General features: G+C 34.2%; 1 protein-coding gene across 10 annotated transcripts; it reads right to left on the bottom strand.

The window, feature by feature from the left end:
* Nucleotides 1-838: 838 nt before the first annotated feature.
* LOC107194752 (choline-phosphate cytidylyltransferase A-like) lies at nt 839-24,771 on the bottom strand. 10 transcript variants are annotated; one of them, XM_015584432.1, is made up of 11 exons: nt 24,628-24,771; nt 23,850-24,014; nt 22,370-22,514; nt 21,151-21,258; nt 20,416-20,524; nt 20,217-20,333; nt 19,788-19,939; nt 19,486-19,707; nt 19,250-19,417; nt 18,809-18,930; nt 839-941 (listed from the first exon to the last, which is right to left on the bottom strand). In XM_015584432.1, exons 3-11 carry the CDS (start codon nt 22,478-22,480, stop codon nt 839-841), a joined length of 1,212 nt encoding a protein of 403 aa, XP_015439918.1. In that variant the 5' UTR covers nt 22,481-22,514; nt 23,850-24,014; nt 24,628-24,771. The 10 variants fall into 10 exon arrangements, with proteins under 10 accessions (XP_015439918.1, XP_015439926.1, XP_015439927.1 ...); XM_015584440.1 differs by lacking the exon at nt 21,151-21,258; XM_015584441.1 differs by lacking the exon at nt 21,151-21,258 and having other exon boundaries at nt 20,416-20,512.
* Between the last annotated feature and the right edge of the window lie 1,653 nt (nt 24,772-26,424).

Genomic DNA, 26,424 nt, shown 5'->3' with positions numbered 1-26,424 from the left:
TAATACATTTTATTTTATTCTACTCTTCTAATTTCTATAATCCCTTTCGCATACTAAAATAAAATCCACTTGGCATTTGACAAATTCTTCATTTGTTTCATACTTTCGCAATGTTAATTGTGTCAATAAAAAATGTAAATTTTGCACAATACAAATGATTTCATACATACTACTTTCATGTAAAAAACACCGATATGTGTCATGTGTACATATATAACAATACATTATGTGAAAACAGAAATTTATAAAGTAAATATGTCGACATTTACTTGAAAACTGAAACATAATCTAATCATGCATGGTACAGCAGAAATATTGACTGTAAATATATCACATTATTTAAGTAATTCATTATAAGGTCTGTAAAAAATTTGATATAAAATTAATAATAACATAATTGAAAATGATTAAAAAGTGTTAATTGGACATTTGATCTATTAATATAGTTTTCTGTATAAAAGATACACTATTTGACTCTGTAGTAAAGTATGAAATTCAAAATATATAATAAAATATTGTTTTAAACATAGGAACTTAGAATTAAGAATGCATGTAATGATAACGAACAATTTTTTCAACAATTGCAACGAACGTTTCGAATAAATTATAATGTGATTTCTGTATGCAACAGTATGCTTTTAAATTAAATTTCTACACCAGAACAGATAATTTTATGCTGTGTATAGTATAAAATTATGCTATACAAAGCCTATGAAGCATAGTATTATAATATAGTTCATATCAGCAGATCACGTGGCTGTATGAAAATACCACTAAATTTTTTTAAAGAGATTGCACATTATTTTTGGTCAGAAAGCTACTCTGAGGAAATGTGTTATCATTTAGACTGCAAATTTTCTTCTTCATCGTCGCTGTAGTCATCGCTCAAATAATAATTACTTTGTGAAAATTCGAAACGGCCAGTCTTTTTTGGTGGTGGACTGTAAAGTAAAAAAAATACATTAATGAAATATATTTCCCTTTACCATTTACCATATATATATATACATATACAGGGTGTTAATTTTAACTCGAGCACCTAAATTATTTCCGGTACTATTGAAAGTAAGAAAAAATGTCTAAATAGGATGTACATGGTTTTAAGGCGTGCATCTGATGGTGATAAAATGTTTTTTACTTCTTATTACGTTTATTTACTTCTGCGTTCTTCAAACTGAAGCTGAGTTCTTCGTCTTCAAGGTCACTTTAGGCGTTTAAAAAATACATGTTAATTTGTAAAAAAAATACGATGACCTTGAAAAACCCGTTAAAATGACCTACACACGATTTTTTTTGTCACCATCAGATGCACGCCTTAAAACCATGTACATCCTATTTACTCATTTCTTACTTTCAATAGTAGCGAAAATAATTTAGGTGCTCGAGTTAAAATTAACACCCTGTATATATGCACAGTATTGTACAGGGTGATCGTTCCGCTGAAAGGGTCGAAAGGCAAACCGCCTACAGGTCGATTTACATTATACGGCACAGACCGTCGTGTACCGTCACCGGCACGGACCGTCACCGGCACGGACCGTCACCAGCACGAAATTTCTATGCACATGCCGCCACTGTTTCGCAACAGTGTAAACAAATTCGTGAAGAGGAACATGATGACTTAAATTCCACCTAATTTCACGTGGACTACAACATATTTCATTTTGAACAAAATCCCTGGCAACGAGTTCAAAAAGTGATCGATTGGGCGTGGAATGACCCGAAACTTTTTTCCGTATTTTCAATAGTTAAAGAAATAACAGCGTGTATACACTTAAACCAGGCATACTGTATATAAAACTATATATATATATAGTTTTATATAAGTACAATGAAATATTTCAGACAAAACTACAAAAATTTCAAAACATCGAAATAAACTATTTAAAATATTTATACCAAAAGTGTGTCAACTCACAGTTGAGAGTTTAATTGATTATGTAACGATTAGTCATTGAAAGTAGTTATTTATTCATCTGTTGGGTACGAACTCGTGGAATTAAGTACAACATTTTAAAGTCTAATAAAAGGTTTATTCTGCTACATGTTATGAAGGTACACAAGATTCTAAGCTTCTCATTTTTCGGAGTAGAGCTATGCAGGATGTTTCTAGTAATTGGGGCGGGCTACAACTCTGTTCTAATATGTGAAGTTAGAAAAAAAATCGTAGAGGAAAATGTTGCATTGCTTAACACGCACTATCATATTACTATAGATACATATATCTTTCTTCACAGATACACTGGTGCAGTTGCGAAGTATAATTGCCCTTTATTTAAATGGAACTCTACAATTTTTTTCCATAGTTTTATTTCCCCTGTCATTTTACGTATAAAAGGTATAAGGCTAAGCCATTAAAAACTCGACACTTTTTGAGATACAATATTTTACCTTTTTTCAAAATTCGCTGTTATGTGAAATACTATGTTAAATTGGAATCAGTATGTGGCTATTATGTTTACTAAATTGCCATTGTGTTTAAAAGAAAGAAATAGAATGAAATAGAAAAGTAATGACGTGGCATGAACTATAGAAGTAGCAAGGGTTCTTTTCACTTATTGTTAGTGACTAAATGCTACTGACTAATCGCAATGTTCAGGCGTTTTCCGCAGTTCACGTCCTAACTGGCTGGCAGGTAACAAATTTAGTACAAAAACTTCTCGCGACCGCCAAGAATTGCAGCATTCAACGTTTGTTTATTGTCAGCGACCGAAACGAACCTTGTCCAATCACGCCCGAAAATACAGGTGACTCTCAGTTTTTTACATATTGATGTAGGAACGGTAGTAGCTGCCGGAATGCGATACATTGTCGCGCGAAGGACGGAGTTCGGCGAAGACGGTCGAAGCGACGCGGTTTTCGGCGATCGGACAGTCGTTAAGCAGCATGCGTAGAGCACAGTCGTATAAATATAACATTCTGTATTCCTTTATATTGACATTTTATTATATTGCTTATTTTCATTACACTGGTGTGTCCGAAGTTGTTGCATTTGTGGAACCCCGAATTTCCTACATACATGCATGAGAAAGTGATCATGGGGAATCGTCTTGGAATGAGTGACAGAGAGGCTGTGGACTACATTATTGAGGGAATCCCAGACTTATCGTTAAGGAATATCGCTCGTGCTCAAAGGCTGAACACGAAGACGTCATTGATGGAGGCGTTCGAGAAGGTGTCGTTGTATGGAAAATTCTTGTCGACGATGTATTCATATGCGAGAACCAAAGAGAATACGCTTCGACCATGGAAAACAGAAGAAACTACGTATCGATCATAGAGAGCAGAAGAAACTACGTATCGACCATGGAGGACAGAGGAGAGGATGTTTCAACCACCGAGGGTAGAAGAAAGGATGTACCGCCCTATCGAGACCCGATGATAGAGCGTATGGACCGCTGCGAGTGGAAGAGATACCATTGCGACCACCGAGGGAGAACGAGAGGTTTACGTCACCGAAAGTCGAAAGAGGCGAGAGAAGGGAAGTACCCAGAAATCCTAATCGTTGTTTTAATTGCGGTATGGAAAGTCACTATAGCGCGAATTGTCCTTTGAAACACCGCGGCGCGAAATGTTTTAAGTGTCAAGCGTTTGGTCATGTAGCAGCGAATTGTCCAAAGAAAAGACTATACAAGTCCTAAGAAAGTAAGGATGAATGGGGAGAGTCTGACGGCGCTAGTTGATACCGGTAGCGATTTGTCGGTAATGCGTGCGGAACAGTACGTGAAAATAGGGTCGCCAGCGTTAATACGACGAGAAATTAAATTTTGCAGAATTGAATCCCAAAATAACAAGACGATAGGCAAGTTCAACGCACAAATAGAAATCGATGGTAATCTATATCCAATTGAGATCTGGGTAATATCCGATACGTTGATGCAGCATGATCTGATAATTGGCACCGATTTTTTAAATACAGTCGAAATAAATATCAAGAGAGGCGAAATTTCTATTCGTAGCGTTGTAAGAGAACATCAGTTACAAAGCAATCTATCCGAAATTTACAAAATTGATTGTATAGATGAAGCAAATGAGATTGATTTGTCAAATATTTCAAATATCAAACATAGAGGGATCATAAACGATTTGTTACAAAATTATGAATTGGTTAAGACACGAGAAACGGGTGTGAAAATGTCTATAATACTTAAGGATGACGAAACAGATTATCAGAGGGCTAGACGCTTATCTCCTTTTGAGAAGGGAGAAATAGATAAACATATAAAGCATTGGCTTGCTGACGGTATTGTGCAGCCTTCCTTTTCTGACTACGCTAGTCCAGTGGTACTCGTTAAAAAGAAAGATGATACAACCAGGCTCTGTATAGATTATAGGAAGCTAAATACGAAAATAATTAAAGACCGATACCCATTGCCATTGATCGATGATTAATTGGATGCCTTACAAGGTTCACGAATTTTTAGTACGCTAGATTTAAAGAATGGATTCTTTCATGTGCCTATAAAGGGTGAGGCACTAACTATTGCCACCTAGAATAACTCCGATGTATGAAGTATGATAGTAGTAGAAAAGTTTTTGAAACAAAAGTTGCATGGGACAACGGGGGCTGTTATATGACGTTAGTTTTTTGTTGCTAGCTGGAGTCGCTTCAGAGATTTGAAGGTCAACTTTGTTTTTCTAGATAGAATGTTATGTTTCGGTACTTATTTTCTGATAGCGGATATCGAGACGAATCCAATGATGTACAACATTAAGGTCTTTGAAGGTCAACGAAGGTCATTTAAGGCAAAAAGGTGAAATGGACTTACATTTACAGAAGGTATTCAAAGTGATTACCATTGGTACTATTTCTTATCACTTCGGCACTTATCGAATCACATGCTCTAACAATTCTCTCTCGCATATCGTGCAAATACAGTAAATATTTACTAAATACGGCGTATTTATCAAACCTGACAATGTAAACACTGTTCGGACGATATCGCAAGACAACAATAACAGCGGTGTACGAAGAACGTAACAAGTAATAAGAGCGGTAAGACTAGTATCATCGAATCAAGCGAATGTAAATGATGTATTCTTTCGAAGAACAAACCGATATGCTTCTCATGTACGGAGAATGCCAGCAAAATTCAGTGAGATCTAGAGACTTATACGCTGAAAGATATCCTCAACGTTCTCACCCTACACGCCGTACATTTAAATATTTGTACGATAAATTGAGAACAACTGGATCTTGAACCCATCGGAAAAATAGCCGGCAAAAGCAAAATCAAAGTTTTCTAGGTTTGGCTAGCTATTTTCGAAAGTTTATCCTAAATTATTCAGTGATCGCACGACCATTGACAAATTTATTAAAATCGAACGTTAACTTCCACTTTGGGGAGAAAGAAAAATTTGCATTTACAAAATTGAAAACTATATTACGTAATGGGCCAGTTTTGAAATTATATAGATTAGAAGCGGAAACAGAATTACATACCGATGCTTCAATGTATGGTTATGGTACAATTTTTTTGCAACGTGATAATAAATTTTATCCGATACACTTTGCAAGCGGAAAAACGACACCAGCAGAATCGAGATATACCAGTTACGAGCTGAAAGTTCTGGCAATAGTTAAAGCCCTACGAAAATTTAGAATATATTTGTTAGGCATACCATTTAAGATAATTACAGATTGTCAGGCGTTTACATTAACAATGCGTAAGAGAGACTTGTGTGTTCGGAATGCGAGATGAGCTCTCTTATTAGAAAAGTTTAATTATAAAATAGAGCATTGTTCAGGAAATAGTCTAAAATACGTAGATGCATTAAGCCGAAATCCGCTTCCAGAGTGTATGTTAACGGATGAATGCGAGGGTAGTATAATTGTGAGAATACATAAAGCGCAGTGTGAGGATGAGGGATTAAAACCGATTTTCGAAGCAGTGAATGAAAAACAATTAAGTAGGTTTGTAGTGCGGAATGGACTTTTGTTTAAAGAAATTGAGAGTGACTTGCTCAACTTTGAAACAAATGTCATCACAAATAATTCGACAAGTACATGAGAGAACGGTAATTTTTCTGTAAATAAAACCGAGATGCTTATTAAAAAAGATTATTGGATTCCAAATGTGGGAACAAAAATAGAAAATGTCATCCGAAACTGCGTTGCGTGTATACTAGCTGAAAAGAAGTGTGGTAAGCAAGAGGGATACTTGAATCCCATAAATGAAGGTGAAGTGCCGCTCGACACGTTCCACATAGACCATTTAGGGTCACTACCGTCGACTAAGAAAAGTTACCGACATATATTTGTTGTTACTGACACATTCTCAAAATTCGTATGGTTATATGCGACGAAGAGTACGAGTACAGCAGAAGTAATAGTGAGACTTCGAAAGCAGGCTGCGATTTTCGAAAATTCGCGACGTATTGTCTCTGATCGGGGAAGTGCGTTCACGTCGAAAGAATTTGTTGATTATTGTACAGACGAAAATATTCATCATACTCTTATAACAACCGGTGTACCGAGATCTAATGGCCAGGTAGAACATGTAAATCGTACGATGATACCGCTTTTAACGAAATTATCCAGTTCAGAAAAAGGAGAATGGTATCGTCATTTAGATAGGGTACAACAATTTTTAAATATTACAATACACCGCAGTATTGGTATCTCACCGTTCGAACTATTATTCGGAACGCGAGTTCAAAGACGATTCCCACGTAAGAGAGATGCTGGAAAAAGAATGGGTCGTGATGTTTGAAAATGAATGAAATGAATTGAGAGATCGCGCGAAAGAAAACGTTGCTAAAATACAAGCAGAGAATAGAAAAACGTACAATAAACGAAGGACGGATGCAAGAATTTATTGTGAGGGTGACCTAGTAGTGATTAAGCGTATGCAACAAGGACCAGGGTTAAAGTTTGCAAATAAATATTTCGGACCTTATACTGTAACAAAAGCAATGCGTAATAATAGGTAGGTTGTACAGCGAGTTGGCGAGCATGAGGGACCGTTTACAAACATTGACGGCGGCTGATTATATGAAATTGTGGATGGATAGAGAGAGTGATATGTCTGATTGTGAACTTGAGACGTGAGGACATTCGAGGGCGAATGCCCGTAGAAGATGGCCGACTGTAGGGTGTGAGATGCCTGAGGTATGTGCGTACAGTTTTAGATCGAGCGAGTATGGTGCGAGTGAAGAGTGTTTGGGCTGTGTGACCGTTTCTTCGAACGAAAGTGTGTGCGAGATAAGATTGAATGAAAGGAACTGCGTCGAACGTCGTGACCGAAAATCGACACGAGGTAAAAATGTGTGAATGCATGTGTGAACCTATGACCGAGTCTGACCGCGTATGAAAGGGGATATAAGAGGGAAGCCAGTCTAGTGTTGTTAAAATGAGCCTCGAGTCTTCAGCTTTAACAGCTCGAGTCGCGGTTCAAACCCTAAAGGCTCGAACCCTCAAGGTTCGAAGCTTGAGTTGTGAAAGCTCGAGCCTTTAAGCTTGAAGGCTCGAGTCGTATAAATTGTATGTAGTGAAGTAATGTACAGACCTTGAATTTTCGAAGCCTTAAAACTTAACCTAAAAATTTTCAGTTTTTAACTCTAATATTACACGAATCTCAAGCTTTTAAAGATTCAAGGGGGAATAATCCAAAAACGTCCAGAAAAGCGTGGTTTTTATAAATTAGTTCTGCAACACCCAAACCTCATTAAACTATTATTAATAGGGTGATCAAATATATATTTTGGACAATACGTTAAATTTTCTTTTATTACAAAATACCTATGTATACTTGAGCAAGATATACGAGTCATAGGATGTTACGCGTCGAACAAAATAATTTCTCAATTTGTTCACGGTTCATTGATCAAAGTTGGGACATTTTTTTCGTTATTCACGTGATATTCGACTTAATATTCTGGTAGAATATTTTCGAAAAATTATACTTTGAAAGTATATATATAAAAAACTTAATTTTTGCCAATCGTCACTGTGTTATTCCACATTAAGTCTGAAGCTTTAAGGTTCAACCCTCTAGAACCCTTAAGTGTTAAATAATGGAATTTACACTAAATCTATAATATTATACTTTATACAGTTTTTAAAAAATACAGCGATGACTGCAAACACATGAGAGATTGATACCAAGAAAGGGAAATGAAAAATGAAACAAAATAACCATTGAATAGTAGACGAAATGAAACATTGCTAAAAATTTGTCTGTAATGTTCAAAATATAGCATTATCTGATCGACTGGAAACATACTCTTACGCCGTGGGAGTCATAGATGACCGGCAGCAAGATTAATGTACTACGCATGATAAGTTTGCATAATACATATAATCATATTGTGTAATATATTATTATATGATTCTAATGGGCAATCACTCTTTGGCGCTGAAGACAAAACCAGCAGAAACACGCTCAGCAGTGAACGTGTTAAACATAAAAGCCTCGAGCTTCGAGGCTCCAGCCTCGACTACTCAAAGCCTTGAAACTCGAGCCTCGAGCCTCGACGACTCGAGCCTTGGAGCTCGAACTTATAGACTCAGTTTATAGACTCGTTTATAGACTCAGTCTTTAAGGCTAAGCTTTGTAGCTTCAAAGACTCGAGCTTTATACAACACTAAGCCAGTCAGAGCGCGTGTGTCCTAAGAGCTAGAGTGTTAGAAGCGTGTCCTAGCAATTTTCTTTATATTACACATTTTAGAATAAACCTTTTATTTCTACCAAATACAACCACCACTTGAATATTATTCCTGCAATACCATATTTCAAAAACTGTCATTTTATAGAAAAAGGATCGAGGAATAAGGAATGACTTTTATTTTTCCGGTATCATGGTGGGAAAAGTGATAAAAATCACGACAAAGTTGGAATGGAGTCGTAGTAATATGTAGGTAGTAGCACATTTTGAAAACTCTCATTTTATAGAGAAAGGACTAACACATGTGACGATGTTGGAAATATGGAGTGTGGCCAGTTAGAAGTACATATTTTAAAAATATACATCCAATAATGTAGGCATCTCCCATTTTACTTCCACCGTTCTGACACACAAGCATACCTCTAGCCCTGTCCGTTCGGGTGTTTCCGCCGACTACCTGCGTCACCCGGCAACGTAAAGAATGAGGAAACCTTGGAAACTCTGTTCGAGAATCTCACTGGACCGGAAATTCATGATTCCGACGCGATGCCCGGCAACCCAAACGCGCGAGGAACATCCAGGAGACCCAGTTCGCATCCCACTGTGGCGGTTTTATTTTCTATATTTAATTATTTTATAATTTCACTTTGTAACCTGTCAGTAAAATAAAAACTTGAAAAATATTAATTTGTGAAGTATTTCAAAGAAAGGAGATAAATTTTTTCCTCTCCAATATTTAAATTTTATATTTTATACATACTTATTATATTATGAATACGAAAATTACTCTTGCAATTAGATATTACCGCTATCTTACCTATTGGAGTACATAAATATAAAAACATTCGTAGAAACATCCATTAGATTAAAATTTTACGTTATAAATATATCTTCGATCTTTTTAAAGGATATAGCCGGATAAGGGGACCAAAAATCCCTATTTAATGGCTTGCGAGAATTCTGTAAGTAATCTGATAGGTAGTATTTACTGGGGCACGTATTAATGATTTTTTTGTGATTTTTCAGACGAGTATTTTAGTTGTGAAAATTCAAAAACGTTCTCAATTTTTTGGAGATTTTTATTAGGGTGCGCCGTAGTTTTAAAAATGGAAGACCGATATTTTCGACGTTGTTTCCGTGAAAAAATAACTTACAGATATTTTAACTTTTTATATTTCCATTATTAAGTAAGTATATTATACGTTGTAAATATTTTATATGAATTGTAGAAGTCGAATTACCTCAATTTAAACCGTCTTGTACTTATTATATAGTATGTAGTGAATGTAATAATACAAATTTTAATACAATCTGCGGGACTCGAACCGCGTTCAAAAAACTACACACCGGTATACCGTTGTCGGAACGCGTAGCCACTACATCAACTACCCTCTTGAAATTCGAGGAAATATTTTACGATATATTGAGTGCAGCATGGTTGTAATTGACTTAATTCGACTTCTACAATTTATATACTGTCTTACTGGATATGGAAATATTTACAATCGTATAATATATTTATATAATACTCCAACGCCCAGACTCTTAACTCGTTATTTCAATGTTATGAGACTGATATATATACTATATCTTGTTATTTTGAAGTTCAAACATCAATACCTATTTTTTAATTTCTTTTCCTTACTCAGAAAAGTTAGATATTAATCGGCAACAGAATTGGACGCACTTTTAGAATCTGTGTTGAACCGGTGCAACACTAGGGGTTAAAGGATTAACAAAAAAAGTACAAACATTTAAAATACCTGTAAGTTTTTTTTCACTTATGTATGTATATAATATGAAATTTAAATATTCAAGAGGAAACAATTCTTTTTAAATGTCTCGCAAATTAATATTTTTCAAGTTTTTATTTTACTGAGAGCTTACAAAGTGAAATTATAAAATAATTAAATAAAAAAAGTAAAACCACCATAGTGAGATTCGAACGGGGTCTCCCGACTGTTGCTCACGCGTTTAGGTTGCCGGACGCCGCGTCGGAAACGTGAATTTTGGGCCCAGTGAAATTCTCCAACAGGGTCTCCAAGGTTTCCTCATTCTTTACGTTGCCGGGTGACGCATGGTAGTCGGCGGAAACGCCCGAACGGGCAGCGCACACGGACAGGACTAGAGGTATGCTTGTATGTCAGAACCATAGTCACATATAGACGGAGCATAAGCTACCACTGTTGGCGAGGGGACCGTAGAATTGGAGGGGAAAAGACAGCGGTCGTTAGATATACTTCGGTTAGCTTCGGATGCATTCGGCTCGATTCGGCTCGTTATTAATGACTAGTGGGCTGTGTGCTGTACTATTATTTAATGCTTTATACTATTTATTAATTTTGTTAAATACATATATCTATACAAACTACATGACATACGGAATTTTTAACGTATAATAAGTATATTCTTTTCATCTCTCATAGCATACATGTATGTAACGTGATTGTATACCCGAATAGCACCGAAAAAGAACGAAGTTACCCGATTTATAATTAACCACCCCCTTACGGCGAATCTTACTCCCCCGCTCAGTTCATGCTCCGTCTATATATGTCTATGGTCAGAACGGTGGAAGTAAAGTGGGAGTTGCCGGTAGGTCATAGTGGGGGAACCAAGTTCCACGATTCTGGCATCACTGGGTGGTTCAGTAACTATTACCAGTTCAGATATATTCGAAACTATAAGGTACACAAAAATATTTGTTTAACCACAATTGCACAGTACGAAGAGAGCCATCTGATTTCGCTAATAGGTTTTTTTGCAGGTGGAGGTATGTACTTTAGATATTTCAAGGTCACCTCCATTTTTTTAAATGGATCGGTATATTTTTGTTTCCGTAGAATGATAGAGGAACTTAAAACGAGTTCAACGACTTATTACATAAGGTCATTGAAGGTCACAGAAAGTAGAAAAAAGCGATAGTACTTACGATTTATTTCACTGAAAATAAACACTGTTTGAAGGACACTTTAATACATTTGCCTCCTGGAGAATTATCAAGTTGGCGTTTGATATGGACACCCATTCCACATCGTTATATCGATTAATGCCAAAAATTACTCTTCAACATGTACACGAAAGGTACTTGAAAAAAATGAGGGTCAAACTTGCCGCTCAAGTTCTTAGTAGAACAATGACAGGTTTCATCGATCATCATACCAAATTCGACAGTAAGTGTTCGTCCAATTTGTTTAATCACGAATTGTTATTTATATTATTATTTTCTAACGTGCTATCTATTTGTTTATAGACAGTATGCATACTTCTATAGGAGTATTGAAGATGCCAACAAATGGGCATGACACTGCGGAGACAATTTTATTCTTTGATAAATTGTTTGACTCAGTCAATGGCCATACACACAAAGCAGAAACTCCATTACGAGAAGTCATAAACAACAACAGTGAACACCATATTTTTTGGTCCAATGTAATTGAAAAATTAAATAGTATGAGATATGTGGACACACAAAATAAAAAACCAATTTACAATTCCCCAGTTTTAAAACACTGGGTGATAACAATAAAAGGTTTACAGTTATTGTGGCATATGTTACAAGAACTGGGATTCAAATATTTTAAACCTAGGGTTTTTAATCAAGACCCTCTTGAAAATTTCTTTGGACAAATTCGTAGTTCGAACTTCCGATATATAAATCCAACTTGCATGCATTTTCAGTCCTGTTTTAAGACATTATTATTCAATAATTTAACTTCGCGACAGTTAATGGAAACTAATTGCGAGAGTATTTGTAATGGAACACTATTGTTGAATATAAAAGCATTAACGAAAAACACTGAAACTGGCATAGAAAAATACTATATTTCGAATTTAATTTCATTGAATACTAGAAATATAGTATTTGACAAGTTTTTACAGCCACAGATTATAAACAAAATACTTATGAGAGTATTTAAAAATAAACAACTAGATTTATGCACGGTCTGTAATCATATATTTTTACATGGAAAGTATGAACAATTGTTCACAGAGATTTCATCGAGTATTTTAACATCCCTACCAAATATTTGCTTCAAATCAAATTTGACATTAATATTAGAAACAATATTGTTAACTAATATTGATTTTTCAGTTATAGGATGTAAGGACCACAGAGAAAGTATAATTGAATCGTACATAAAGCAATCTGTATTGTATATAGTGAGTAGTTGATGCAACTTCATAAACCAAATTTTAAAAGGAAAACAGCAAATTGTACGAAACGGACATGCAATATATAAAAGAGCACACCATAGAAGTATAAGATATTTATCAAAAAAAAAATATATAATTCTATTTTTATATATAAGTACTTTATAATTTTATATTTAAATATTAAATAGTATATTAATTTTTACATATAGTAGTAATTTTAACTGTTTATTGTGCAATGCTTTTTAATGATTGTACATTTTTCCTATATGTACTCTACAATAACTTTCAACAGTAGTGGATATAAACAGATTAAGAGTGAGTGTTCATGTTATGACGCATCACCATAAATGTGTCACAAAATTAACGTTCACTATATTTTAATTTCACTGTAGCTTTTGTAATCCTTTGAATGCATTTCACTAGATATTCACTGTTTCTTTGACTGAATCACTGAAAAATTATGCAATTTGAACTTTCCATCCTTTACGACTTCCTTGGATCATAAATACCAAAATGCATGGTCATTGCAATTCCTGATGTTTTGTAATCCTCAGTGGAATTTCATCCCACATTTAACAGCATATTTTATCAGTGTTTAAAATGTATAAATTGTATTATTGCATTAAATGTTATGTTGTAATTTTTTAATAAAATTTTTATATTTGTAACCTTGAAATTATATGTAACTTTTTTTTTACAGGTGGATGCTCCGAATCAGAGATTTATGATGTCTATAATTTCTCATGCAACACAATAATAGTTATATATATCGAATTTTAGTTCCCATAACCGCGAGCCTTCCTAGATAACGTAGCGACTAATGCTTCACTTTTATGTAGAGGAAAGTTTCTAACCCCTGGTCGGTACCGATTAGTGATGGGCACCATCGACTACTTTTAGTCGACTAATTTTTTCAATCGTCGACTACTTTAGTCGATTAAATTTAGTCGCTCGAACTATCGAGCTATTGATCGCTATTGACTGGATCTTGATTATTTTCTTCGCGATGCAAACCAATTGTAATTTTTCCATATATTTTTTATGCATTACCAAGAACTGTGCAAATTATTGCTTATAACCTAATTGATTTTCATAAAAAATTTAGAGCAGTTAATTTGTTAAGTGCCAATATTATCGAGGACCGTATCGAGGGTTTTCTTACGCTGTTGCCACATATCCCTCATTACAATTGTTCCCATCAGGAGAACCATGGAATAAGTACGGCTCGAGGTGAAATTTCGATTCTCGCCGACCGCAGGAAAAAAACCACGCGAGCGAAAGAGATCCGAGAATGGAACAATACGTATGTATTAATGTGTGCAACGATAAACATTTTCTGTTCGTACTTGCAATGATGCTTATTTTTCTTATTCAATGAAATTACATACGAAATACTTGAAATGGTATTCCCGAGAAACAAATTGTAAAAATGACCCAATATTGTATATTTCGGGTATTCCATTTTTTTTTTATATAATTGATACGGGTGTTATATGCATACACATATACAGGGTGTCTCAAAAACGTCTCTCTTCCGGGAAATGGGGGGTTGTTGGGATGATTTGACACCACTTTTTCCTTAGCGAAAATGTTATCTGCGGCTTTGTTAACGACATATTAACGATAAACCCCGACCAATCAGAGCGCAAGTATGCCAGCCGATTTCTTGCGTTAGCGGTGGCTACGCGCTACGCTTGTACTATAAAGCTCTGAACAAGCAAGTTGGCATGCATTCCAGGAAACCGCATATAATAGCAAATAAGAAAAACATAACAAATCAAACTTTTTATCATCTTTTGTTTGTCATTTAAAGTGATGAATGAATGAAACATAAATGTAAGAAAATCATGTGTAACGTAAAAAGACGAATACACAATTATTTTTTTAAAGAGAATCTTTAAGAAGCACGAAGAAAAATGTAGGTATGGAAACTTGCAGAATTATTGCCGGGAAAAAGTCATATGTAGCTTGCGTTAAATTAAAAAAATAATAATCAACAATAAATTGAATAGAACTCAGACTTTCGGAAATTCACCTGCAGTTTGCAAACCTGTGTCAGTAGGTCACTGTACCGATCCTGGTCGTCGACGACCGAAACGGTTTACGGCAGGGTATCGCCCAGTCCGCAGGTGATCGCAGGTATACCTTACCAGCCAAAGTTAAAGGTTGTAACGTCAAGTGCATCCGGGTTATTCCACCGAATACGTATTCACATCACTGCACGACCACTAACATTGATCACCCGACACAATCACTTAATGTATTTTTAATCCAACGTGTTGTTACTACGTTAGGAAAATTCGTGGCCCCGGAAAGGGCCGATTGTTTTCAATTTTTCAGATGTTTTACGTAACCAAACCCTTGCACAGCAACACCCGCATATCCGTTATTCTGTGCGTACCACCAGAACATTGCGTAATACTCCTGTGAACTGAACATCTCTGTCGCCCGATTGCTAACCGACTGACAGAATTTTTCCGAAAGGGCTTCCTCTACCCCCAAGGAGTTTCTCATCGTTACATTGTAAGTTGACTCTCATCGTGGGAACAAGATTTAGGTAAAAAGAACTAGCGTTCTAGGAACACACGTGCTTTGCAGAAGTGCAACGAAGCAGCTGAATTTCCGAAAGGGTGAGTTCTATTCAATTTATCGTTGATTATTATTTTTTTAATTTAACGCAAGCTACATATGACTTTTTCCCGGCAATAATTCTGCAAGTTTTCGTACCTACATTTTTCTTCGGGCTTCTTAAAGATTCTGTTTAAAAAAATAATTGTGTATTCGTCTTTTTACGTTACACATGATTTTCTTACATTTATGTTTCATTCATTCATCACTTTAAATGACAAACGAAAGATGATAAACAGTTTGATTTGTTATGTTTTTCTTATTTACTATTGTACGCGGTTTCCTGGGATGCTTGCCGACTTGCTTGTCCGGAGCTTCATAGAGGACGCAAAAAGAGCATTGAATAAACAAATTTATTCGATGAGAATTTATTCAACGAGTAAAGATACTTTTTTTATTCGAAGAGCGTTTCATTCGTAGTGTCGAATAAAATTTTCATCTTTTATCTGTATCTTTATGTGAAGGCGTCGATACAGCTTCGAATAACTTTTGTCAGCCCGAATAATAGTCCAGTCGAATTAGACTTTGAACAAAAAATAATTCCAATTAGCTATTTGTTTGTATGAAATGCTTTGGAAAATCATTAGAAATGAAATGTATATGCTTAAGGCTCGTGAACTGAAGGACTGGATGCAATAAAAGGATTAACGTTCGAAAATGCGAAAAATTATTGTCCACACACTAAAAAAAAATTGGAAAATGAAATGTTATTAAACTGGATTTTAAAAAATATAGTGTTGTAACCCTCGTCACGACACATGTTTTCTATCTATAGTTTTTCTATCCAATCATTAATATTTTAAATAAAAATTACAAATGAAAAATTTTTCTTCGTCCACAGTCAATATTTTTTGAAACATAAATTGCGACTTGAGTAAATATTAACGGATCATTGTGAGACGTAAGATAATAAGTTCGGAAAACTCCAACGACGTGAAGTATATGCACAACACCCTTACATTAAAAAATGTAATACAGACTCTACACGATTATTTTCCATGAGTTATCCCCAGCACTGGGGAGTGGAGGCCATGGAACCTGTGAAGTGCAAACTTTGTTGCCCCTCCGCTTTTGTTGCCGAGGCTCGGGCTTCGGGTAAAAAACGAATTTACGAGGGTCGGAAGCATTTCTCCCTATACGATTATAATCCCAACACGGACCCGTGTTCGGGACGATAATCGAGAGGAGTCTGTACTATATAATTACAAAGTAATTCTGGGCAGATCCTGTTTTCCAATATTCGCCGATAAAAAGTGTCGAGGCAATTTTGAGATACATGTAAATTCTGTAATACATGTATATCTTCTAAATAATAAATAATTTTAGAAGATATGGCGATTTATCTGAACCTCGCGCGACACTAACAGACAGTAGCCCGTACACTGCGCTAGAGGTCTGCAACGGGCGGATATACTACCCTGTTCAAAAAATTCCAGGACAAGTTAAATAATACGCGTACTATTCATTTATTATTAATTTCTATTTTGTCACTTTCAAAGTAATCCCCGCTGCTCACAATACATTTTTGCCAACGTTTTTTCCACTCTTCAAAACATCCCAAAAATTCAATTTCTGTGATGGCATTTAATTTTTTCAGCAAATTTTGTTTTATCGCCTCAATCGATTGAAACCAACGTCCCCGTAGCGGTTGTTTTAATTGTAAAAAAAATAAAAAAGTCGCAGGGAGCTTGATCGGGTGAATACGGTGCTTGAGGAATGAGATTCGTTGAGTTTGTAGCCAAAAAGTTGCGAACAAGCCTTAAGGTCTGGGCCGGTGCATTATCATGATGCCAAATCCAGGTGTTATTCTTCCATAGGTTGGATCGCTTTTTATAAACTGAACCACGAAACCGGTTTATAACACTCAAGTATGATAGTACTCTTTATTGACTGTTGTGCCAATTGGTAGAAATTCTTTGTGTACCACACCGCAATAATCAAAGAAAACTGTAAGGAGAACCTTAATTTTCTACTGCATCTCGGCTCTCTTCAAAGAGTCAAGTTTAAGTTCAAAAGAATGCTTTTTGTAACATCTGGATTGTCATGGAACGGTTAATTTCGTTTTTCACGCACAATTTAATGCAGATCGTTGCTCAATGAATTTCGACATTATGAAAATCGCCGCTCGTTGTAACCTCAGTTGACAAACTTAACTGCTGTTGTTTATACACTATTCGACTGATCTGAAGTTGGCACTGCAAATATATTCTACACTCTACACAGTTGTAGTAAGAACATAGAATCAAAAAAATTTACATAGCATTCTACTGTTTCTTGTAAACGAGACTGTCCTGGAACTTTTTGAACAGGGTAGTAAGTACACGATACACGGGTCTTCCATCATTCTCCTAATGGGCAGAATTATAATATGGGTAATGTGGCAAAAGCGTAAGACAGGTGTGGCCAACAGGCGGCTCGCGGGCCACTCTGTCCCCTCCCCTATCGCCTGCTCACTTCTGTCGTAAAGAACTGCTCCCTCTCCATACCCAACGCGCTTCTGTCGCGAGATCGCTGTGCATGACGTCAAAACAAGAAACAGTTAGTGCGCACGCTCTGACAGTCAGAGCACGCACGCACACTTTGTTACTCCTCTATCGTCTATTTCGCACATTACACTGAGTAGTGGGGGGACGGTCTGACAGACGGTAAAGACCGTTTCGTCCTTACGAACGACATGTTGGCCAGGCCTGGATTATGTATTTTCACTACTGCCCGTTTGTTTCCATCTGCGCTTCGATCGACTCGGAGTTGACCCCAAAGGAGTCTCCCCCATTAAAATCTATTTCTTGTTTCCTTAACCCTTTGGCGACCGCGGAGGATGTATCTCGCTACCCCTTTGTCGTTTATACAACGCTATAAACGAGATATCTCGCGTGTCTCTAATTAGAATGCAAAATGGCTTACTAAATGTAAACACTGAAGGATAGACGGAAAATATTTCATCCTTAGCCTTACATAAACAGCAGTGCGAGATACCACGTTCATAGCGTTGCATACACGATAAAGGGGTAGCGAGATATCACATCCAAAGTGGCGAAAGAGTTAATAAATGTAACAAAAAAACCTATTTGGAAATAGAGATATATTTAAGATAATTTTGTAATATTATTAAAGCAAATGAGCATTTTTATAAAATGTTGTTATATAATATCTGAATCTAGAATGAGTTATCAAAGGTTCCTACCCACCATCATGCCAATGTTAATAACAAGCGTTAATATAAAAAATGTATAATATTAATCAATTTTATATTAGTACTTAGAATTAATTTAATGTATTTAAGAACATGGGGATTGTATACTAACATAACATGCTGCAAGTGGATGGTGTGAAGTATTGAAGGTTTTCGTATGGAAGCGGTACGGAATGAAGTGGTGTTGCATATTAATCAATTGACTCGAATGCTGTGATGTACCTTGTCTGATCTTCATCATTATTGCTGATATTACTGCCATTTGGACTGCCATCCCTTTTTGGACTTGCAGGAGGAGATAGTGCTTGCATCAAACGACCTTTACTTTCATTCCAAATTGTTGACTGTGAATAACAAACAGAAAATATTTATATTATTAGTTTTTAATAATAAATATGAGTATGCATACACACACATTGTATAGACACAAATAAACACTTGTATCCAAGAATGTCTTATTACAAAAAAAGCTGTTGTTTATAAGAATGTTTATTTTTATATAAAAAAAGTTTTAATCATAAAAAAAATGTAGGTAGAGAAAAGTAATTAACTGTTAGTCAATTGGTACTCTGTTTATTTCTTTTTAATGCATATCTTGCAATGTATCACTAATAATGAGTACAGAATAATTAACAAAGTAATCCCTCTATAAATACTACCCACCAATCTGCCTTCTCTGCCAAATAGTAGTAGAAAAGCATCAATAAAATCTCGAGATTTTTCTTCCCATTTGCTAATCATATCCATACGTTTTTCACCAATATTTTCCATGACACGTTTACCTTTATCTTTTAAATCATCAAATTTATTCTGCAACCGAAATTTCTTCTCCTGTAATTGCAGATTACTTAGAATTACGTGTTACGATTACGTTCTACACTGGAGTAATATGTACATACACTGAGAAAAGAAACATTAAGTTCTTTGGCACTGTAGCCTCGTGCAAGATTTCTTCTTACATACATATCATAATCCTTAACTATTCTGGCTACAATATCCGATGTAGATACTCCTTCTGTCCTTTGTGTGGCTACAAACATACCTTTAGCTTTTAATGCAGCATATACATCTGTACTATCATCCGTCATATAGGGTATATCATCATGTGCTACGAAATCGATCTACAACATTAAACATTAAATTACTAAAAATTCGTATACAGATTTGTAGAAATCGTAACTATATATATTGTGAATTCTACCTTGTGTTTTGTGAGAAATTCGTCGTCCAATTCCCATGGAGCATCTCTCACTACTTCATCTACATATCGACAATGCCTTACTGCATCATACCTTTCAACATCAGTCATAACTGTCCTACCTTTCTTGCTATGAGTAAGTTCATCATTACAAACTGCAAGATTATAAAAATAATATGGTATTTTTTAAAAATAGAACGAATTTTATATTATAATACAAATTGAATACTGAAGTATTCATTCATTAATATAGGTAAAGTAGCTCTACATGCAAGATACTCTTGCTTCTATCATTCCATTGTCTAAATTACTCTAAATAGCCAAACACATATATTTTGTTTTTCTTATTTTCATTTATTCAAGCACACTTAAATCAGATTCTACAATTACACATGCCAAACATCATAATGGAGTTATATTCTTTATACATACCTCCAACAATAAGATATACATTAGGGAAAATATTTTTTGCTTGTAAGAGTTGTCGTGCATGTCCTTGATGAAACAGATCATAAATACCATCTGCATACACCCTGACCTTCCTAGGAGCTAAAATAAACATTATGTTTTTTATTGTCACTTTAAATAATGTTCTAATTATTTTATTTCATTAGCATTTACTTAAACTAACCTTTACCACTTTTTGCCATTTTTAATGTGATACGAATATTATAATCACATGCATTTCTTTCAGCAAGTGCTTCTGGGTCATCATTAAAAGGAGCTTCCTTGCAGATAGACTGGAATAAATTAATTACTATAACAATAATAATGTGATAGAAAAGAGAAGTCCATTTTTAAAGCTATATAAACACAAAACAATATTAAAAATAATTAACGTATTGTGTGCCACATGGGCTACCAGTGACCAATTATATCCAATTATGTAGAAGGAAACTTCAAGTAACTGGATAATCTTTTTTGTTGGCTCAATGTTAAAGTAAAATATGGTAAATACAAAATAGCATCTATAGTACAATAAAATACAAATTGATGTGATAAAATATAATGATAGATAAAATAATTTTAAAATGCCTTTATTGAAATATATCTTTAGTTGTTTTTAAAGTATGACTAAAAACCTGGAATTCTTAATGACACGGAATGTGTTAATGGTAACAAATATGTGTTTAAACACATATCCGTAACTACTAATATTCAAATAATTATTGCATGTAATAATTATCTATTTAGTCAGGATGTAATAATATAACTTCTTTGTTTTTCTGAATGTTTGATAATATATGAAACATAGAATTAGAATGGAATCATTAATTTTTTAAACAAAATAACAAGATATGAATTTAAATAGCTACGCAATGCATTCAATATGATTAAATTTATTTTAAAAAAAATTTAGACTCACTGGAAGTTCTTTGTGGCAAACAGATATTTCACTATTATATTTTTTCTGTGAAATTTGACCTGACTCATTATTTGATGTCCTGTTGGTCCCCCAAGTCATTGTCACCAACTGTTAATGTTAAACAACAATATTTTGTTTATACATTAAACTAGTTTTATACTAATTTCTTTTCCCGTCACAGGTTAAAAGTCATTTTGTATTAAGACAATGAAATAATTTTTTTAAATATAATATTTGATTGCATGGAAATGAAACATATTTGTAGATTTGTTTTCTAAACACTTTTGTACAAAATACATTACAAAGCATACTACACTTTAAATCTTTTATTAATATAGTTGCTCACAAGATGTTCCAACAGGAGCATTTGAAGATTGAGGTATCTACATTATTATATCAGTTTAGATGTAAATGTACTTGTTTCCACATTTTAACTTTGACATTAGAGACAAATTATTTCTGAATGATTAAGGATAATTTATATTATTACAATGTGATCTTATATATAAGCTCTGTATTATTTGGTACAAATACATCAAAGAGCAAAGCTATTATACATTAAAATAACATATATGACATATATAATGTTAATAAAATGATTTAATATCAAATTCTTAAATATAATAATAATAGATATAGATCAAAATGATTAAAAATCATTGAAATTATTAAAAGTATCAAATGAATAATTGAAAAAAGGATTAAAGATTAATCCTTTAATTCTTGACTGAGTATTTCATTACATGAAACACATATTGCTTCCATACTACTGCTTTTGATTGAATATTGGATCTACCTATGTAATTAGCTGCTTATAATATATAATATGACTGTCTTTTCATATGTAAATAACATTGATTAATAATAATGGATAAATATTAAGTAATGATACAACTGTAATATATCACGCAAGCATAGAATTTGTGTGTCATTACTGCACTGCAGATTTTAATGCAAAATAACATTTTCTAAAGTAATTCCTAAAGACAAGGACCAATGTAGGAATTTCTTTCTTTCCTTAAATGTGTTATTGGGTTCAGAATAAAGTAGAAAATTCTATAAGTTATAAACGCATAAAATCCAGTCTGCTTGTTACATTACGCATGAAGGGATAAAATTATTCTGTAGTATGTCATAGAGGTATTTAGATTATAATAAAAATTAAATTACAAATAAAAAATACGTATAGTTTTTTATTAAAATGTTAAAATACACTCACAGGATAAATTGGTGAGTCTTCTGTGGAACAAGATGCATCTTCCCCATTCTGATTATTTGAATATGATGTAGAATTCAACATAGTTTCTTCTCTGGCACGTTTTCTAGACATTTTCTATTGTTTCAATCTCAGGACCACATAAATCCTATTAAATAAAACTTGTATTAGTATTAATTTATTTTACCACAGCTAGGTATATAATATATAAAATGGGTAACATTTTATCACTGACATAAACCATATTTAACCTACAAAACAACAAGCATATTTATTGTACGTAGATGTTAGTTGTCTGCTATATAAAATATATACATACATACATACAGTTTCGTAAAAATGAAGTGTTATATATTATAACATGAAGGACATATCGACATTATACGTACATATATATGTTTATATATTTGTAAGCATTAATAAATATATAAAATTCAATAAATCAATGAAATTAAGTTATCAATAATATCTGATGTACTTATAAATTTACTAAAGAAAGAACTGATGTGTGTGTGTGTATATATATATACATATATGTCAATTGAAAAATAGTTTTATACAAAATAATTACTCCCAACGTCTATCTGTATGTATATTCTATTTATGATACATACATACATAAACGAACCTGGTTTTGGATACGTTATTCAATAAATTATGAGGAAATTTTTTAGTAGTCAAACCTGCGAGAAGTAATTATGGGATTACCAAATTTGTGTAAACTATATACAAGTCATGTTTGGTGCTATTATACATTACTCTGTCATAAAATTTTACAAACATTTTGTATAAATGGTTAACATATTGTAAAATATATTAAATATATAAAAAGAAGACGAACAAATGAAACAAAATGTAACCAAAAAGTATGAGTCACAAATACAATCTACAACTTAATATTAATATAATGATACATTGAACGTGCAGAACTAAGTATGTAACTTAATGAACCGGCTTTCGATATTCCATCATTATGTATACTTTCTGTCATCGAATAAAGTCTCTCTTTTTTTCTATTTTCAAAATCCGGTTAAACCAAACGAGCCTTTTCACGCCCTAATTTCGTTATGTACCTAGCGAGCAAACTCAGCTTCTGCTAGAGGAAAAAATGACGTAGAAGAAGGGCCTCCTACCATGCTCCTACCTGTTGGTATTTGGAAGGACTGAAATTTATGCCAAATTAACATTCGATTTAACATTTGTTTCAGTACCTGAAATAAATTTATCAAGTGGTAGAAGGCCCTTCGCTTACGTCACTTTTTCCCCTAGCGACAGTCGAGTTTACTCGCGAGGTACATACATAACATATACAACTACACATAGGGACAAGCAATAGGATATGACGAAAAAACCAAATGTTCCGTTAGAAATTTGTGAACTGTGGGTTCGATGGATTTTTACAAAATGTTCTAGCAGTATAATTTAAAGAGCATGCTTGCACAAGCTTTAATAAGTATCTTGTATTTAACATTACTATACATACTATTTAACAGTTGATCCAGCAGACGCCCGCCACGACACTTGTCATATATTCTGCACACTGCACGCTGCTGCACGCGCTTCAATGTATAACCAGGCCGATTAACAGCACTACGATTCCCCAGGTCATAAAGTATTTACAAACTACTCGTGTATGTATACGTACATTCTGCGTTAAAGAAACATGGCAATCACGAATTAGCACAAGAAGCCGTACTAATATATTTATTTACAACTAGTATTGTTTTCATCAATACCGAAAATAAAAGCACTGAAGCGTGTACTACGCTCTTAAATATTTTTTCACTTTCATTGGGAAAGTAGAAGTCACATAACGAATTTATAAAAACCAGTCATTGCTAGTAAGATTAACTGTCACATGCAGTTCTAAAGTAGTTCAATTGAAATAACTTCTTTTATTAATAACAAATAATCTTATTATTATCACTTAATCGGAACTTAAATGTTTGTATCTATCGTACATTAAATTTCTAAGTCGTGTCAAAAATATCTAAATCATACAATGATATGATGAATAATAGGACGGTATTCATAGTTTTTGCTTAATATCATCTTAAGCATTTGCTTAAGTTTCCGTCTAGATTACGAGTTACCGTTACATGACGACTTAAGCAAATGCTTAAGGTGATCTTAAGAATAAGTTCGGATCGTTCGCACTATAAATACCGTCCATAGTGGCCTATTGAAATTGCCGCGTAAAAGGCGCTGCAGAGAAAAGAACTGACACGATTTAAACTTTCTCACAATTTCAAGTAACATACGTTTTAAAAATAACAGGTAGGCGTGTATACTTCTTAACTGCCAACGGAAGTATGCTAACAATTACAAGCTGAATGTTATGTGATCAAGTAATGATCAATTTTTACACAAAGTATCATGTCACTTGATCGTATGAAATGAGCTTGAAATGCACCACGACATGTACTTAGGCGTTTCACGATAGAATGAGCGCCAGTTATAAAAGAGGGGGAAGAATGGTGACGTAATATCGGATGATCAGAAGCGTCACATATTTGTTTCATGATAGGAATGATCAGTTGTTAAAAAATTGAGGACTTCATTATTACCAGTACGAAGTATTTATAATTACTTGTAGTCATAGTACTATTGAAATAATTTCATCGCAATTTGTTGAACGTTATGCACATCATACGTATTAAATCAGTGGAAGTTTCCATGCCCTGGGTAATAAATTTCGCCACATAGTGTGCTTCAACCCCCCTGCTTATTGCATTGGTACATCGCTTAAAATGTTTAATAGGAAAAGGATTAATTTTTGTTTAATGTAATTATAAGATGTATGATTTTAATTTAAAAAATATTTTTATTCACTATATAATATTCGTATTCGATATATTTTATACATGCAATGATCCTGTACACTCTCATATTTTCCATTTTAAGTAGGTATCTAACACAATCCAAGAACTTCGATGGTAAAGTGTTACCATGTACCCTCGCGGGCAAATTCGGCTTCTGCCAGGGGAAAATGTGACGTAGAGAAAGTGCCCCCTATCAATTGATAAATTTATTTCAAGTATCAAAATAAATGTTGAATTGAATGTTAATTTGGCATAGATTTCAATAATTCCCGAGACCAAGTGATAGAAGGCTCTTCTCCTAGACCGCTTTTTCCCCTAACGGAATTCGAGAATTCGAGTTTGCTTGCGAGGGTACCTATGTATGATGTAATCTAATATCTGTTCAGTAAGGGAGTACGTGAACAATACAAAGCACATATATAATTTTAATTCTCACGTACATACGTCAATTATGTACTGTTCGACTGACTTATTACCTATCTATAAAATGATATGCACAAAAAGAATTATTCGGGACAAATCGTAGCAAGAACGTCTGGATATAAAAATAAATAAATCATGAATTATGTGAAAGCTTACGAACTATCTATATCTTGATAAATCTGTACGTGTAGTATAAAGAAATTATTCCATGTTGGAATTAAGGCCGTCGCATACTATGGCGAAATGCAGCAAAGCGAAATACGGCCAAAATTTGATAAACAATTGATTCTTATGGAGTCAAGCACACTAGACCGAATCGCAGCGACTAAACTTTTCGTCGAAAAACATTTCCGCTTCAAATTATGTCACAGTCGACTCTAGTACTAGCCGTGCTGAAGATAAAAATGGCAACAACGCGAGGGTCTGACTTAACTATACCCAACCTACTATATCAGCCTCCCAGGCCTCTCGCTTTCACCGGCCTTCCGGCTACTCAATCTCCCTCTACCGGCCTCTCAGTTTCCCGCCTATCCTTCAAATGTTTAGATTATTGTAATCCTCCGAATATAAGAATCAGTACAATACTGCAGGTAAATTTTATTTATTTATATTAACTCTACATATCATTTTTTGTGTGTAGCATATTTAATTAATAATATCTATAGCCTTTTTGGAAATTTTGTTTTACATATATTTTTGTCTATAATTTTCATATGTTTATAATTTAATAATGCCACGGCGTTGCTGTGTTCCCAATTGTAAGGGAAATTATGATAGTACTTTCAAAGATAGTAATTATATATCTGTATTTGT

This window comes from Dufourea novaeangliae, unplaced genomic scaffold (genome assembly GCF_001272555.1).
Source record: "Dufourea novaeangliae isolate 0120121106 unplaced genomic scaffold, ASM127255v1 scaffold8, whole genome shotgun sequence".
In the NCBI taxonomy this organism is placed as follows: domain Eukaryota; kingdom Metazoa; phylum Arthropoda; class Insecta; order Hymenoptera; family Halictidae; genus Dufourea; species Dufourea novaeangliae.
The sequence above is the reverse complement of the archived record's forward strand: the minus strand, read 5'-3'. Positions and strand labels throughout refer to the sequence as shown.

Coding starts and splice junctions, on each gene's coding strand:
- LOC107194752 (XM_015584432.1), bottom strand. CDS start 22,480: ATGTCTAGAAAACGTGCCAGAGAAGAAACTATGTTGAATTCTACATCA. Junction 21,259..22,369: donor AAGACTCACCAATTTATCCT/GTGAGTGTATTT, acceptor TAACATTAACAG/TTGGTGACAATGACTTGGGG. Junction 20,525..21,150: donor TTTGCCACAAAGAACTTCCA/GTGAGTCTAAAT, acceptor AATTTATTCCAG/TCTATCTGCAAGGAAGCTCC.